The sequence below is a fragment of the Triplophysa rosa genome, linkage group LG1, assembly GCF_024868665.1.
Source record: "Triplophysa rosa linkage group LG1, Trosa_1v2, whole genome shotgun sequence".
NCBI classification, from domain to species: Eukaryota; Metazoa; Chordata; class Actinopteri; order Cypriniformes; family Nemacheilidae; genus Triplophysa; species Triplophysa rosa.
This window is the reverse complement of record NC_079890.1, coordinates 16,399,610-16,416,132: the sequence shown is the minus strand read 5'-3', so window position 1 is coordinate 16,416,132 and position 16,523 is coordinate 16,399,610. Positions and strand designations below refer to the sequence as shown.

Below are 16,523 nucleotides of genomic sequence, written 5' to 3'. Positions count from 1 at the left end.
AAAAAATGTCCCAGAGTTTCTATCAAATTAAAGATTCATCTGCTAACAAAAGACAGATGACAAATGGGTTTTAATAATGAGGCTTATAAGTAAAACAGGGAATTGTCAGGAACGTCAAGGAGAGAGAACCCACGTGCAGGCGGCAGGTAAAAAAACTTAAACTTTTATTAACAAAACAAAAGACCCACGATGGGGTAAAACGACAACTAAACAATGCAAACTTCAAAAAATGAAGACTTCCCACAAGGGGGTGAAAACAGAGAACCCAGGATGAACTAAACAAAACACTTTACAAGAACTTGACAATACTGAAAACTCTGAACAAGCACACGAGGTAAGTATATCACTCAGCGAAGCAAAGCAACCAAAGCAAACAAAACGAAACAGCACAGGACAGCAAACACAAGGGCAATAGGGGTCAGGGGAACTAACAAGGGATACTTACACTAGGCAGATGTGGGGAATGAAACACTGGCCGGAAGCTAAACAAGGAAACAGGAGATCATGACCATGCACTTCCACACAAAACACATGGGGCTGTTATGACCCTGCCACAAGACTAGAGAAGCAAGACAAGATGAGGCAGGATCATGAAAGGGAAGAAAGCCTTTAAGGTGCCATGAATTAAAACAACAATTTTAACCCGAGCTTTTGTTATATAAGAGTGAATCACGAACATCATGTAAGTGTCAGAACTGAAAACGCCCTTGTTACTGATATTACAACTGTTATTGACACCAGGCCCAGCGAACGCCAGGTCCTGAAATGCACCTATCTATGTTAGGTTGAACACCACCTCCACAGAAAGAATATCAACGACTATTTCTCTAGCCCCGCCCACTGGTTCGCGCATGACAATTCTGAAATAACACAAGTGGCGCGGAACCAGATAGAGCGCGCAAGCAATAAACAAACATGCCCTTAAAGATAGCTGAATATTGTGCCATCCCTGGTTGTGGAAGAATACAGTCGCTGCATAACCTTCCTTTGGATTCCGACATTAGTAATGCGTAGTTAAAGTTTATTTTTAAAGACTTCCCAGCTCATGTGGGAAAAACATGGAGCGTTTGTTCGTTTCATTTCTCCGAGGATTCCATCGTGAACAAGGCACAGGCAACACTGGATTTGTGGAGAGACTAAAATTTATCAATATTGGATCCGATAGGAATGGCGCAGCAATCTTATGTGAGTACAACATTTTTGTACTATGCATCACTATTGCTTTGTTAGAGATTGCTTGATATGCCCTCAGCACTATTCGCACGAGATTAGAATTACCTGGGGACCTCTAGTCATTTGTATTAATTGCAGAGGTTGTCTGTGATCTTAAGACCGTGCGAATCAGGATCTCTGTGATTTGGTGAGGGTAACTTTATCGATGTTGCCACGGCCCGGGATTGGGGTATTCCTACCATACCCCTCGACAAGCAGATGGAGGCGCAGTCGTTCACGGGCAGCCCTCTCACTACCATCACCCACGTCACCCCCTGTGTAAGTCTTTTCTCTTCTGGGAACCATTGTGAGAGGATTGTGCTGTACGTGCTGGATTCCCCTTTGAACCAGTTAGTGCTGGGACATCCTTGGCTCGTACAGCACAATCCCCACATGGATTGGGCATATAATTCTGTGTTAGCCTGGAGCCAGTCTTGTCATGTGTCTTGTTTGGGTCCTGCCGCTTCTCCTGTCTCTCTGTCTTGTGTCCCGCAGGCTCAACCCTCCGACCTTTCTGGTGTTCCGGCGGAGTACCACGATCTTGGGACGGTGTTCTGCAGGTCCCGGGCTACCTCTCTTCCTCCGCATCGCTCCTACGATTGTGCCATAGACCTCCTCCCAGGCACTTCTCCGCCTAAGAGCCGCCTTTACTCCCTGTCCGAACCTGAGCGAGAGGCTATGGACAAGTATATTCAAGAATCTCTACTTGCTGGACTCATCCGTCACTCCTCCTCCCCGGCCGGTGCGGGTTTCTTCTTCGTGCAGAAGAAGAAAGGGACGGCTCCCTGTGCCCTTGTATTGATTACCGAGGTTTGAACGACATCACTGTTAAGAACAGATATCCCTTACCCCTCATGTCGACGCCTGGTGGCGCCGCTGGGGGGGGGGGGTTGGGGGTACTGTCAGGCCTCGGGCCTGAGTTCCTGCCTGTTTTGTTTATTCGTTTATGTTTGATCTGTGTCGAGCACATGGAAGAGTTACCGCTCACCATGCGCTCGGTCTGTGTATGCCCCGCCCCCTTGTTTTCCCCACTTTCTCCTCTCGCTCCGGTTCCTACTTTCCCTCATTACAGCTCACCTGCTCTCACTCCCCTGCTAATTATCCCCTTACTTAAACCTCCTTAGTTCTGCCGTATGTCGTCAGATCGTTAGATTGTCTAGCTACCGTGACCTCTTGTCTTGGGATATAACTCTTGTCTTGGGAAATATAAGTCTTGTCTTGGATGTATACTCGTATCTTGGATACATACTCTTGTCTTGGAATACCTCTGGTCTAGACTGTTTTTGTGGATTTCTAACTTTCCAGTTTGCACATTTACCTTGTCCAGGCTCCAGCGCTGTTAGAATCCTGCACGGTGCTTCTATGTCCCTACAGCTGCACGGACGACCTCGCCTATGTGGATCTCTTTGAGTGGGTTGTCTCGCCAGATCTCTACTTCCAGTTCCAGCGTCGAGCTTCTGGGGATCCTGCTGATCGTCATTCCGCCTGTTGCCCGTGGCCGCGGATTCTCTGCCTTCTCCGTTGGATCAGGCTGGTGGTTGATCGGGGAATTATTTCACTCTCTCATTCTTGTGGCATTTCTCACGCCACCTTCGGAAACTCCCTCGCATGGACGGTCAAGAGGCAGGACGATCTTTCGCTCATGGGACTCTTACTCTTGTGGATTACTCACACCACCATTTGAACTTCTCCCTCACGGACGCTTGTGGGACTGGACAATATTATTCTCAGCGGTTTTCACTCTTGGGGATTATTACACACGAACTGAGATCATCCTCGCACCTCTCACCTTGCGAGTCTGAATTCCTCGATATCACCTTATCTTGTTTTTGCGGCCGAGAGCTCGAGCCTCCATATTAAGACTTTTAGGGTTTGTGCCGTGTGTGAGACTGCTTGCATTGTTGTGTTTTTTTGTCTGATTCTGGTCTCTGTGAACTCCGATTAATCTTATTAAAAGAAATCTGTCTCCCGCATCTGACTCCGGTGTCCGTCGTAACACTCATATATAATTTTTAAAGGTTTTATCCACCGTTTGCGAATAATGGAGGCTGTTTTGAAATGTTTTGGTATTATCTCGGGTGCTGGGTCATATCCATAAATTACTGGGAGTCTCCCGTTTGTTTATTTATCATGGAAACTCTCGTAACATTATATATATACAGTATGTTATACAGTATAGTTTGTATAGCCTATAGTTGTATTGCGTTTAAATATGACCGTACCTGTCAGCATTTGAGACCCGTGATCGCGAACCGGACAAAAGATCACGGCGATCGCGGGTCTCAAATGCTGACAGGTACGGTCATATTTAAACGCAATACAACTATAGGCTATAAAAACTATACACAAAACCTTGCCATCACATCCAGGAAATAAGTCAGTAAATTTGTGTAAAATCATCCCGTGCGAATGTGTCACATGAAATACTGATGTGGGGAGGTAATTTATAAATCACACAAGGTCCCCAGATAATGCTAATCTTGTGCGAATGGTGCTAATGTGTAACCTAACGTTACGTCTCTAACCAAATTCACAGAAGGCTCCAACTAAGTTTACTACGCAAACTGCTATCCAATCATAGCAGTGGGCATTTACTTCCAATTCTTCAATGCGGCACGCCCATTATAACCGAGCGTTTGTAGAGCCGGCCTCAAAACCCGGGTAGAAAATAGCCTTTTACTTATTGATTTTGATGTTTTTGAATGTAAAAACCACGCGAACGTCATAAGTAGACCTCGTACAACAGTATAAAACAATAAACAAGCCCAGTTCATGAGACCTTTAAAACAGTTTGTGTCTGCAATTTGTTTCAGCAGACTGTTTTCTTATGACCTTTTATGGCCCTGCCCAGCCATGCCACATTTTCACAGTTATGTAATATGACAAAAATAAGATTTTTGGCAAGGAAAAGGATCTTTAATCTCATTCACGCCCTAAATCAAAGTAAAAGATTTACCAGTACTTTGTGAATTTAGTTATGAATAATACAATTTGTTTTGAAGCACACATTCTATCCACTGGCTGTAAGAATTATTATGGAAAAAAATAGAATTAAATACAGTATAAAAAGTAACTGATAGAACAGAAGACAAAAGATGAATTACATTTTTTTCTAACATTACAAAAATTATGTTGGTCAAACATCTTATATGTGCAAATTGTAGCAAATGGCTAATTTGACAAGACAACACTTTAAACGGAAAATGAAACATTCCAAAACCTGGACAGGATCTGAGAAGAGCGTGCAGAGTAATGCATGCATTATCATACTCGCACATATCCAGCAGAGCTTTGGTGATAAGACATTGCCATATCCTTTGATTCTGATAAATTAGTCGAATGAATGAATACATATTCCAGCCTAAGATTTTGCAAATGCCTATCATGAAGGATCCCAATTATAGACTCTATTATGTCCTTACGCATAATTGCCTGTTCGTGTCACAATGAAATGCATTAATAGGAAAGGCTACAAAGTGAAGTATTAGCTTCAAGATGACTCCAGAATATGAATGGGCAAACTCACTTATTAATGACATAAATGCATAGTGAAAGTGCATTCAGTTTGGATTAATTTGCAATGTGCTTTTAATCAGCCTAAGCAAAGCACACCTTCAAAAATGTAAAATAATTCAAATTTCATGTTGAAATTTTTTCAAAGACCCGTTTATTTATCTAATATACTGTCATCGTTTTCATGGTGATAATCATGATGACTCACAGAATGTAATTTTGCACCAAATAAGGGAATTGTATTAGATACACCCAAAGCTCCTGAAATGTCACAATAGAGCTGGCATTTTAACAACTTTTATCTCTTATGCACTAAAAGTTGAAGGCGGTCAGTGTGTCTGTGCCGTCACTGTGGAAACTGTCACCTGTGGTATAATCTAGCACTGCAGAACGGGTGTGAACTGCACGCAGCTGACATTCAGATAGCAATCTTGCAGTCTTTGCGTGCCATGCATCTCAACAAGAGGAAAGGCTAAACATTCTCAAATCAAATAACAGCTGGCTAATTATATGATAATGGTTTTAAAAAAAATAAGGGTTAGATCAAAGGTCCATTGGGCAATGTTAATTAACTTGGGTATATGACAGTATGTAAAGCCATCACAGAACAAGATGTAGGTCTGGTGTAGACAATTGTACTGGGAATTCATTTACCTTAATCACAACAATAACGCCATGGCTTTTCTTGGCTATATAGACCTTCATACTGTACCAACAGACCAAAATTATATTGAAAAAAATCCATGTTTGCCCACCCACTTTTTCAACTCACTAACACTTCCTACTGTTCCTGTTCATGCTATTTGATACACATAGGGCTATACCATTATCAGATTTTTACTACATGATTGTTGAGGCCAAAATAATTCACAATAACAATATCATTGCAATATCTATTGAAACAATATTTGAAAACAAATAAGTATACTATTTTTTTGGCCAATAAATCACACTCAACATAAAAGTGCACGGAGGCAGAAAAACAGAGTTTGTAACCATTGCGGCAACATTTTAAATGGGTTCTGAATTACAATATTATCATACAGTATGTTCTGTATTAATGTGATAATGGTTTTCATGTTTCTTAATATCTCGGTTATTGACAATACCGAGTAAATGGTGACACTTAAGAAGTCTAAATTTCCTGAAGCAAAATAAACTGTTAAAATATTAAATGTTATAAAAATGTTAACATTACAGCACACATTATTTGTGAGACTAGTGCAACATTTCACAAACTGCTGATATATAAAGGTTGCACACTGCATGTTTTTAACAGCCAGCACTTCAGAGAGAGGGGGTTGAGAAGTATAGCTATTGTGCTTCACTGCTTTTACACAACTTACTGACAATTCAACTGACATTCAGGAAATATTACAATCAGGGAATGATACAGTCATTGTTAATCTTCTGCCTGGTTGAATGTGAGTCACAATGTCCAAGTGCAGGTGTGTTATGCACGGGTTTAATGATGTAGAATAAAAACACACAAGAGAGCTGGGTATTCTTCATAGAGTGATGTGGTATTCCAGCTTCACTTCCTGCTAAAACTCACCTAGGTTTCGTAATAGATTCAGCTGTGTGTTCTGCAGTCGGATTTACATAAACAATACACTGACTCATATGCCTCGCTAGCACTTCACTGTGAAAAGAGTTTTCTTGCATAGGACTGATGTTAGGCATAAGAACCCAACTGATTGTGAATTGATTTAGTTCTCAGGTGCGAACTAAAGTCAAGGAAGGAAATTAATTTTATGTTATTTTGTGGTATGCAATGTGGTATTCAAAATGTTGTGCATGCTCTAATAAATATATATTTTTACCTTTAATCAGTAGAATAGCAAAGGTCACATATTATTTTGATAAAATCAGATTGTCTCTCAATGCAAAACCATCAAAGCATGTTAAGGCATTACATATTAGCAAAAGCAAATGTTTCTTGTAGAGTACAAGCCACAATATGCTGTTTTAAAAACCCATCAGTTTAATACTTAGCTCAATAGATATTCTGAAACTGAACAGTATGCCCATAGCAAGACCATAAAGTAATCAAAGACTTGAAACCACAAGTAAACAGTAACAGATGTTAAGAAATAGGCCAGAATCTGTTGTTCCAAAGGTTACTCACACTACTCATTATTTACACTAATTATCTACTCATAAGTAACTGTGTCAGTCTGAGTCAATTGTTTGTGTTAGGTGATCATATAATTTTTGTTCCATAAAACAGCCCTCCAGGAAATTAGAACTTGTGTTTCATGATAAGAAAGAGTTTGATTATAGCAATATTGACTCAGTACAGTACTGTCAGGGTAAGCATTGACTGATAACTAAGTGGGGTCTGTAAAACTGTGTGTTTAAAAGTTGAACTATTTGTTTAATTGTGTTTTTAAATGAGAAAGCAATGTGTTTTTGTCTGCACATACACACTGTTGTGACATTTTTGAATTGCTACTTTTATAAATGTATAAATAAAAGGATATTAAAAGACTGTGGAGAAATATCGGAATGTGTTGAACTTAAAAAACACGGTCAACATTTGTAAAAATCAGTTACCACACACATAGCACCAGCATTGCTTTTATCTGAAATGCAAGCAATAACATTTTTACTTTCAGTGTCAACACATATTCTGCTGAGACTTTTGACTCAACAAAATGAACTGAACTTAACATTTCCTCATTTGACAACAAAAAGCTAAGATAGTGTCAGCACAATAAAGTATTTGTTTGTAAATAATGTTTGAAGTATAGGGGGATCTTGCTTTATAGGGAAATTTAATTAAATCATGCTCACAGAGAGGGAACAGGTATAGAAGCTGATCTGCTTTCATCACATCATCCCAGCTGAATGACTAAAAGACACCTTAATATAATATTAAAACTGCTATAGCAGTACAAGACAAGTTTATGACCGTACTTAATACATATTTTCCACTAATAACTCAACTCTCAACTCAACTCAACTTTATTTATAAAGCGCTTTTACAATTTTCATTGTTACAAAGCAGCTGTACATGAGACATATTGACTATAAGCAAAATAATTAAAGTTGTCCCTGCAAAAACAAGAAAAGGTTGAAAACACAGAAGACAGACATACCCACATACAAAACACTCCACACAGACAANAAAATTATATTTTACAGAGGCATTGTCTACAATTTGTGGAACAAACACAACACAAAATTGCGAATACTTTATATCTCATTATTTAGCACAAAATACAGTTCAGCACAAAAGATTAAGAGAATCTGGATAAATCCTGCATCCGTTACAACATAATGTAAAAGAGGGTGCTGAACTGGTTTGCCTGCCGTCAAGACTTTTGACCAAAAACATTTGGCATATCATGAAACAACCAATAACTACTGCAAGTAGAATCCACTATCAGACCCGAATGCGACAACATTCGTCTCCCAAAACTCCAACAAAATGGTCTCCTTAGTTACCAGGCGGCGATCATCGGTATTCAAGCACGCAATGACACCAAGTAAAATATTTTTATACATCATATGCAATTATATATTTTTAAAGACTAGAAACCGATCACAATACGAATCGATGGAACTGTTAATATTTTCTTTACATAGATGGCGCTGTTACCAAGGTGGTGGCTTTGACGGAAACGAGGGGAATTTCCGTGTGTTACATCAAAATACGTCCTGACAGTCGATGTAGCTCGAATTACGTTTATAAAAGCGATTCGTCACACAAATAAAATTAAATAAATTAACAAGAGATATAATTTTATTGAAAAGCATTACACATGGATGTACATGCAATTGTCTATTTGTTAAATTAACACATGACGTAGACATCGCTTTGAACGTCGCTGTCAGTAATGCGGAAGTAAACTTTTCAAAACCCACCAGTCTTCATTCTCACAGGTTGATAGCATTTTGTTTATATGTTTTCTAATGAATAAATATTATTGATTGTAATAGATTATAGTTGGTGTGAATCGTGTGGAGCGTGTTAGATATTGTGAGGAGAGTCTCTTAATACAACCATGGTTTTATTATTAAGGGTAACTTACTAACCATGTTGTTTTTGGTAACGTTAGATTGATTATCGTTTGTATTACTATAGTTTTACTACAAATAGCATGGGTAATCTACATTTACTATAGCGTGAACATGGTCAATTTGTGCTATTGTTGAACCATGGTTAAATTTCATAAGGGATAGGCAAATCTTGTCAGAAGTTAGCTTGATGTTTGAGGTTTGTCAGATAGCCTACTTAGCCTTTGAAAACTTTGAATATTATTGAATATAAACAGGTTTGTTTCAATTGTGTCACATTTGTAGAAGTGAACACAGTATAGTAGTATCATTACTCCAATACCAACTCAACACCCGCATTAAAGATTCACGTCAATAACATTTCTCATGATGTCCTAGTTAGTCATACTCTTTGGGTTTAAGTATGTATGTATTTTAACTTATTTGTTTGATTCTCACAGATGTCCTCTGCAATGATGGAAGGTTCTTCAAAAAGCGATGCCACAACACAGACCTCTGTTGCCGCACAAGTTCCCTTCATCAACCTCTGCACAGTTCTGGAGAAAATCCAAAAGACCAAACTCCGACCAGATAAATCCATGATCCTGAAGGACTTCATAGATTCATGGAGGAAGTTCCATGCGGCGCTTCACAAGGACAATACAAGCACCACAGACTCATTCTACCCAGCCATGCGTCTCATCGTGCCTCCATTTGAGCGAGAGCGAATGGCTTACGGTATAAAAGAGAACATGCTGGCCAAACTTTACATTGAGGTTTTAGGTCTTCCTAAGAATGGACCTGAAGCAAACAAACTTTTGAATTACAGAGCCCCGACTACATCCCAAGGGGAAACAGGTGACTTTGCCCTCACGGCGTACTTTGTCCTCAAAAACAGGTGCACTAGCAAGGGGAATTTAAGCCTCAAAGAAGTCAATGACTTTTTGGATTCGGTAGCGTTCAACAATGCCAGCAAACAGAAGGATCAGGTGAAGAAAAGCCTTTTACAGGTGATAACCCAGAGTTCAGCATTGGAGCAAAAGTGGCTTATTAGGATGATCCTTAAGGATATGAAACTTGGCATTAGCAAAGAGACGATACTAAAGGTTTTTCATTCAGATGCACCGGAATTTTACAACGTCACAACAGATCTGGATAAAGTGTGCAGGCAACTTCACGACCCATCCGTGTCGCTAAGCGAGATGTCCATTAATCTGTTTTCTGCTTTTAAACCAATGCTGGCTGCCATTGCCAACATCGGACAAATCGAGAAGCAAATGTGCAACCAGCCGTTCTATGTTGAGACGAAGCTTGATGGTGAACGCATTCAGTTGCACAAAGTTGGAGATGTGTACAAATACTACACCAGGAACTCTTACGAGTACACGCAACAGTTCGGCGCCTCTCCACTGGAGGGCTCTCTCACGCCGTACATTCACAACATCTTCAAACCTCACGTGGTGAACTGCATTCTGGATGGCGAGATGATGGCCTATAACCCCACGACTGAGACCTTCATGCAGAAAGGCAGTAAGTTTGATATTAAAAGGTTGGTGGATGACTCGGAACTGCAAACTTGTTTTTGTGTGTTCGATGTGCTGTTGTTAAACGACGAGAAATTTGCAAACGAACCCCTCAAGAAGCGTTACGAAATTCTTCATACCATCTTCACCCCCCTCAAAGGCCGTTTCCAGCTGGTTTCTAAATCCGAAGGGAGAACAACGCAAGAAGTGGTGAACGCTCTCAACGAAGCCATTGACAATCGGGAGGAGGGGATTATGGTTAAGGACCGGATGTCTATATACAAACCCGATAAACGTGGTAAAGAATGGCTGAAGATTAAACCGGAATATGTCGATGGTCTGATGGATGAACTGGATCTGCTCATAGTGGGTGGCTACTGGGGGAAAGGCAGGAGAAGCGGAATGTTGTCGCATTTTCTTTGCGCCGTGGCCGAGGAGCCGAGTCCCGGGGAGAAGCCCACGGTGTTCCACACGGTCTGTCGCATCGGATCGGGCTACACTTTGAAAGAACTTTACGATCTCGGACTGAAGTTGGCCAAGCATTGGAAGATTTACAACAAAAACCATCCTCCGGCGTCCATCTTGTGCGGAACGGAGAAGCCAGAGGTTTACATAGAACCGCAAAACTCCGTCATCATACAAGTCAAAGCAGCGGAGATCGTTTCCAGCGAAATGTACAAGACCAGCTGCACCTTACGCTTCCCCAGAATAGAACGAATCCGAGAGGATAAGGAATGGCACCAATGCATGAACTTGACCGAACTCAGTCAGTACCGTTCCAAGGCTTCTGGAAAACTTGCGTCCCGACATCTACACATCCAAGAGGGTCTACCTGAAAAGAAGAAGCGAAAGGTTGCGGCCAAGCCCAAGAAGACCATCGGTATCATTGACCACTTCCGATCTCAGGATTTATCAGCCGTCGCCAAAGAGACCGATATGTTCGAAGGGGTGGAGTTTTGCGTCATCAACGGAAACGACGAGCGCTCGAAGGCGGAGCTGGAGAAGTACGTGGCACGCGCTGGAGGTATCGTCGTTCAGAACCCTGGAAGGGACACGTACTGCGTGATCGCCGCCGTGCAGAACTTGAGGGTGAAGAACCTCATCTCTTCAGACCAGCACGATGTTGTGTGGGCTGCCTGGCTCGTGGAGTGTCTGGAAAAGAAGCAGGTTGTACCATGGCAGCCGCGTCACATGATCCACATGTCACCGCCCACGAAGGAACATTTCGCAAAGGAGTACGATAAGTACGGAGACAGTTATTACGTCGATACGAATGAACAGCTGCTCAGGGATGTGTTTGGAAGGATCGGACAAGTAGACGCTGAGGTTTCGTCTGTGGCACAGATGGAAGCAAAGTACACTTGGGATGACTTGCACACTAGCATTTTTAGGCCTTTTGGTGCATACTTTGACCGGTGTGCTGATTTAGGAGATCCGCATACGCTTATCAAGGGTACGTGTCTGGACACACGAGCCTTAGAATTCAGATTTCATGGTGGTTCAGTTGTGGAGGAACTGAAGGAGGGAATCTCGCATGTCATAGTAGATGATGAGGGAAGGATTCTGGACTTGAAGACGCTAAGGCGTCTTTATAGGAAGAAGTTCAAAATCGTTCGTGAATCATGGGTGACCGATTCCATCAAAGAAGGCCATGTGGTGGATGAGATTGACTACCTCGTATAACAATGAAGGCTACTACACAAAGTGTTAGAACGCTGATTTTAATATTTGCTGCCATGTTTGGAAATCCGTTATTTTTCCATCTAAAATAACTAAATTTTAAAGACTAATAAAGAAAATATTGTTGTCAGGATTTTAATGATGAAGATAAGGGTGTTGTTTTTGCTTAGAGTGTAATAATGCTGTTGAAAAATGCCGACATCATATCCATCTAAAGTGCATGGCTAGTTTTGCTCTGTTCTAAACAAATATGGCCATTCAAAATCAAACGTACTACAAAAAAGATAGACTGTGTTTTAATAGTTAATAAATAGAATCGTGGTCACCTTGCTAACACAAAGGTTACAGTTGAAATACTAAATAAAGTGGGATGACCTATTACAAAATTGTCTTAATATTGATGTTGATGTTACTGCACTATTAATTGTTTTATTAAATATTTCGGGGAAAAACCAACTGTTCTCCTTAAAGAAGCATTAGTTTTAACTGTACAGCAGTATATATATATATATATATATATATATATATATCCCTGTTTTAAAATATCAAGCTTCGTGATAATGGGACAATGTGGTGCTATTTCATCGAAGACGGTTTTAGTCTTCCTCAATCTGATTTTCTGGGTAAGGTGCATGGTTTGGCATTATTCTCGCAATGAATAGCGGTAATTTTACATTGGCTAGCTCTGCAGTGACGTGACGCATAGAGAATGGGTAGATGTTTACATGTGTAATTGTCAGGATTACAAAAATATACATAAACATTACTACATTGCTTCAAAGCTTCATTGCAGAATCCAAGCGCAGTACCGCAATACCAAACAAACGCATTCATATACACTTGTGCCACGAGCTAGGTTATCTGAGCTTTTAGCAAAGCTATGTTTTGTTAGTGTGAATATTTCTAAAAAAAAAATACATTTAGTATATAAAATATTCTTAAGGAAAGGCAAGACACTGTACTTACAGTAATAGAAAACTTTGTTGTTTTTTATATTTAGAGGCATATTCTGTTGTCTTTTACAATAATCAAATTGTGTTTTTGCACCCTCCAGACTGCAGCAGGTACACTGTAAAAAATGATTTGTTGTTTTTTGTTGTTTCAACTTAAAAAAATAAGTTACCTGGTTGCCTTAAAATTTTAAGTTAGTTCAACTTAAAAATATTAGTCAACACAACGGGTTTGCAACAAATTCATTAAGTAAACTAATATTTTTAAGTTGAAACAACAAAAAACAATGAATCATTTTTTCAGTGTATTCTGTGCTACATTGGGGCCTATGTCTTTATTACATATGATGATTATGATCATTTTTTTGAGGATATCTACACCTTCATCCCTTCAATGGTGATAATTGCTGTTGGAACACTTCTCTTTGTCATTGGTTTTATTGGCTGCTGTGCCACTATTTGGGAAAGTCATTGTGGCCTGACCACGGTAAATTCTTACACCTTTTATTTTCTTATACTGTAGTTAATTAATTTTGGTTCTGAAGCTTGTTGTACTTCTATGTTTTTTTGCAGTTCTCGGTAGTGTTGTTGCTGCTGTTTGCCACAGAGGTGGTTGTAGTGGTGCTGGGCTATATTTACAGAGCCAAGGCTGGATATATAGTACAGTAAATGACATGTATTTATACAGTTTAGTGTGAAAACGCACCACCTTATCTTTTTCTCTAAAAGGTGGAGGCTGTGGTGAATCATTCTATTCAGAATGTATATAATGAATACAAAGGTACCAACAAAGATGCTCCCAGCAGGGCTATTGACTATGTGCAAAGACAGGTAAGGCCATGAGTTCGTTTATCTATGTCTGTTTGTATTTGTTATGTTTCTTTTAACTTGTTTATTCAATCTTTTTACCCCAAGCTTCACTGTTGTGGCATCCATAATTACTCTGACTGGATGAACACTCACTGGTTTAATCAGTCCAAAAACAACAGTGTTCCTGTGAGCTGCTGCAAGCCCAACATCAGTAACTGCACTGGGACATTAATGCGTCCAGGAGACCTCTATCCAGAGGTAACACATATTCTATACACTGTAAAACAATCAGGTCTTCTTACAACTTTAATGTTTTAAATAATTGACCTGAGTCAACTTAAATAATTATACTTATTGTTACAGGGTTGTGAAGTTCTTGTAGTAAAGAAACTCAAAGACATTATGCTTTACGTCATACTGGCTGCATTAACATTTGCTACCTTTCAGGTAAGAATTGATTTGCCTTTGGGCTCACTGTCAGGCACTCCTAAGAAGTGGCCAGTGGTCAATGATTTACCAGTAGTCTTTTGTAGGGCTGTCACGATTATTAAATAATCGTCTCATCGCGATTGTTTGACCTTATCGCGATGGTTTCAGATCATCGCAATTATTGCACATCTCTATAGAAGACACTAGGGGGAGCTGTAGTGCGTCTGCATATTGCATATTTTAGTGTATATATTGTTACTAAAGCATGGTAATACTTGTAAAATGTACCACCACAACACAATCACTTAAAAAAAAAACTAAAACATATACAAATTACCTGCAGTACAATTTAATATTATTTAAGCAAATCTCAGTGTGAAAACCAGTCTACCAAAATTTCATTAACACACAAGTCAAATTTTATTGTAGTCTGCAAGTGAGAAAAAAAACAGACTAGAAGCTTTTCTATGACTGATAGTATTTTAATGGTGGCTTCAATTCACACCTGATCAATTTACTTCATTTACAAGTATTTGGTGGTTGTATTATTGACAGGTAAAAGCCTAACCCTTAAATATATGATGACCCAATTTTTTCCGATGTATTTCCAAGAGAAAAACATAGTCTTGTATTCAGAACAATATGGTCGTTTCAATCGCTGAATCAAAAATGTATGAGAATTAAATGTCAAAGCTCAAAAACAGACAATTAATCGTCATAATCGCAATGATTTATTAGACAATTAATCGTCAATCAAATTTCATAATCGTGACAGCCCTAGTCTTTTGTCTGATTTTAGAATTATTGTAGTGATCTTTTGTGTGTTGCTTTGAGCAATATGTATAAAGGAGCGCAGTTAGCCCTTTAAATGTGTGCAATCAAAACAATTATTTTTAGTTTCATTGTAGTTAGTGCCATGATCTAAAGAATTGTTTTTGTATTGTTACTGTAATGTATTTGTGTAATTTTCTGTTCCTTGCACAGATGCTTGGCTGCTGTGTGCATGTGTGTTCCTTTGCCGCAGAAGTCATGACCCTGCTTACGAGCTGCTTGTCAGCACAGGTATAGATGCCTGAGTAGTACTGCATGGCATTATGGGAATGGCTGGTCCTCCCAGCCAGTGTAAAATTCAACTGAAGCTTTCTACCTTTTCTACACCAGTATTACAACCATGTTCGTTTGAAAAGTGTAAAGCTGAGGGCCTAAGTAGCCTCAGACTGGTTTGATTCTGCATAATCATTAAAGCACTACTTATTTGCCACCAGAGTTTGATGAGTAGATAATCATCATTGTTATTTATTATATTGTAAACATTTTACACCTAATTGATTTAATGTGTCATGATATTATGTGGTACACAATATGAACTGGTATTCACAGACCAAAAGAGAATTAGATTAAGTCACTGGTTGACATAGTTTGAAAGTAACCTTTCGTTATTTTTGTTTTAAAAAGTACACTCTTTTAGTTTTAATTAAAAAGGTTATAGGTTTGTGTGCATTTTAATGTCATTTTTAAACAGTTCCTTTTAGAATATTAAAAATCATAACATTAAGTTGTTAACTTAAGGAGATTTTTATGAACTAACCCATTAAAATGAAAATTAAGCTTATTCAGTCATATGATTCATTATTCAAAATCACGATATTTACAAAACAAGGTTTCATTCATTCCTTTATTTATTTTCATATTATTACATTTATTCGTTTATATATTTATTTATTTATACATTTATTTATTTATAATGTTTGCAGGTTTAGTCCTCCATACATACCGTGCATGTTTGTTTCTCATCTTTGCCCCGCCTCTCTGAAACGCGCTGATTTTTTACAAAGCTCATCGCTCTGAAAAGCGAGGTGTGCTATTATTGGCCAGTTAACCAGTACGTAGTGATTGGTCGAATACTGCAAGCGTTGCGGAATGTTACGCCTCTTACCATATTCGGAACATAATGTTCCCAAGCAATTGTATTGACAGGTGATAAAATGTCATCTTTACTTCCTTATATCAATTCGAGCCCGAATCTGATACGGAAAATGAAGATGATCAAGCCGATACATCAACTTTGTCAGCGCGACTTGAGCAGGAAGTTTTATTTAAAAAATATTATGTTAAATAGTTAAAAACTATAGCTTACTGTTTTACCTTTTATATACGAGGTTATAAAGACTATAAACAAACAACCATATACATCATACAGAGTTTGTGTGAGATAGAAACAAGCATTCGTTTTTAGTTGCCTCATCTTTTGGCAGGGCAAACAAAGAGTCTTTCTTTTCGCAACGAAACACACAGCGGCCGTTTCTCAATATGCGTCCTTGTCTGTCCTTGTGGACAGTGGCGGTTCTACATTGAATTACACCCTGGGCGAGACCCCCTTCGAGCGCCCCCCCAAAAAAAATAC

The 16,523-nt window shown here is 39.2% G+C and overlaps 2 protein-coding genes across 2 annotated transcripts; both read left to right on the top strand.

Annotated features, from left to right (window-relative positions):
• Positions 1-7,934: 7,934 nt before the first annotated feature.
• LOC130555050 (DNA ligase 4-like) lies at positions 7,935-12,421 on the top strand. Its single transcript, XM_057335082.1, has 2 exons — positions 7,935-8,613; positions 9,189-12,421. The coding sequence occupies exon 2, from the start codon at positions 9,189-9,191 to the stop codon at positions 11,931-11,933; it is 2,745 nt and encodes a 914-aa protein (XP_057191065.1). The 5' UTR covers positions 7,935-8,613; the 3' UTR covers positions 11,934-12,421.
• A 69-nt stretch (positions 12,422-12,490) lies between these two features.
• tspan3b (tetraspanin 3b) lies at positions 12,491-15,238 on the top strand. Its single transcript, XM_057343898.1, has 8 exons — positions 12,491-12,558; positions 12,732-12,735; positions 13,185-13,367; positions 13,454-13,528; positions 13,610-13,711; positions 13,796-13,948; positions 14,054-14,137; positions 15,104-15,238. Exons 1-8 carry the CDS (start codon positions 12,491-12,493, stop codon positions 15,185-15,187), a joined length of 753 nt encoding a protein of 250 aa, XP_057199881.1. The 3' UTR covers positions 15,188-15,238.
• Positions 15,239-16,523: the final 1,285 nt, after the last annotated feature.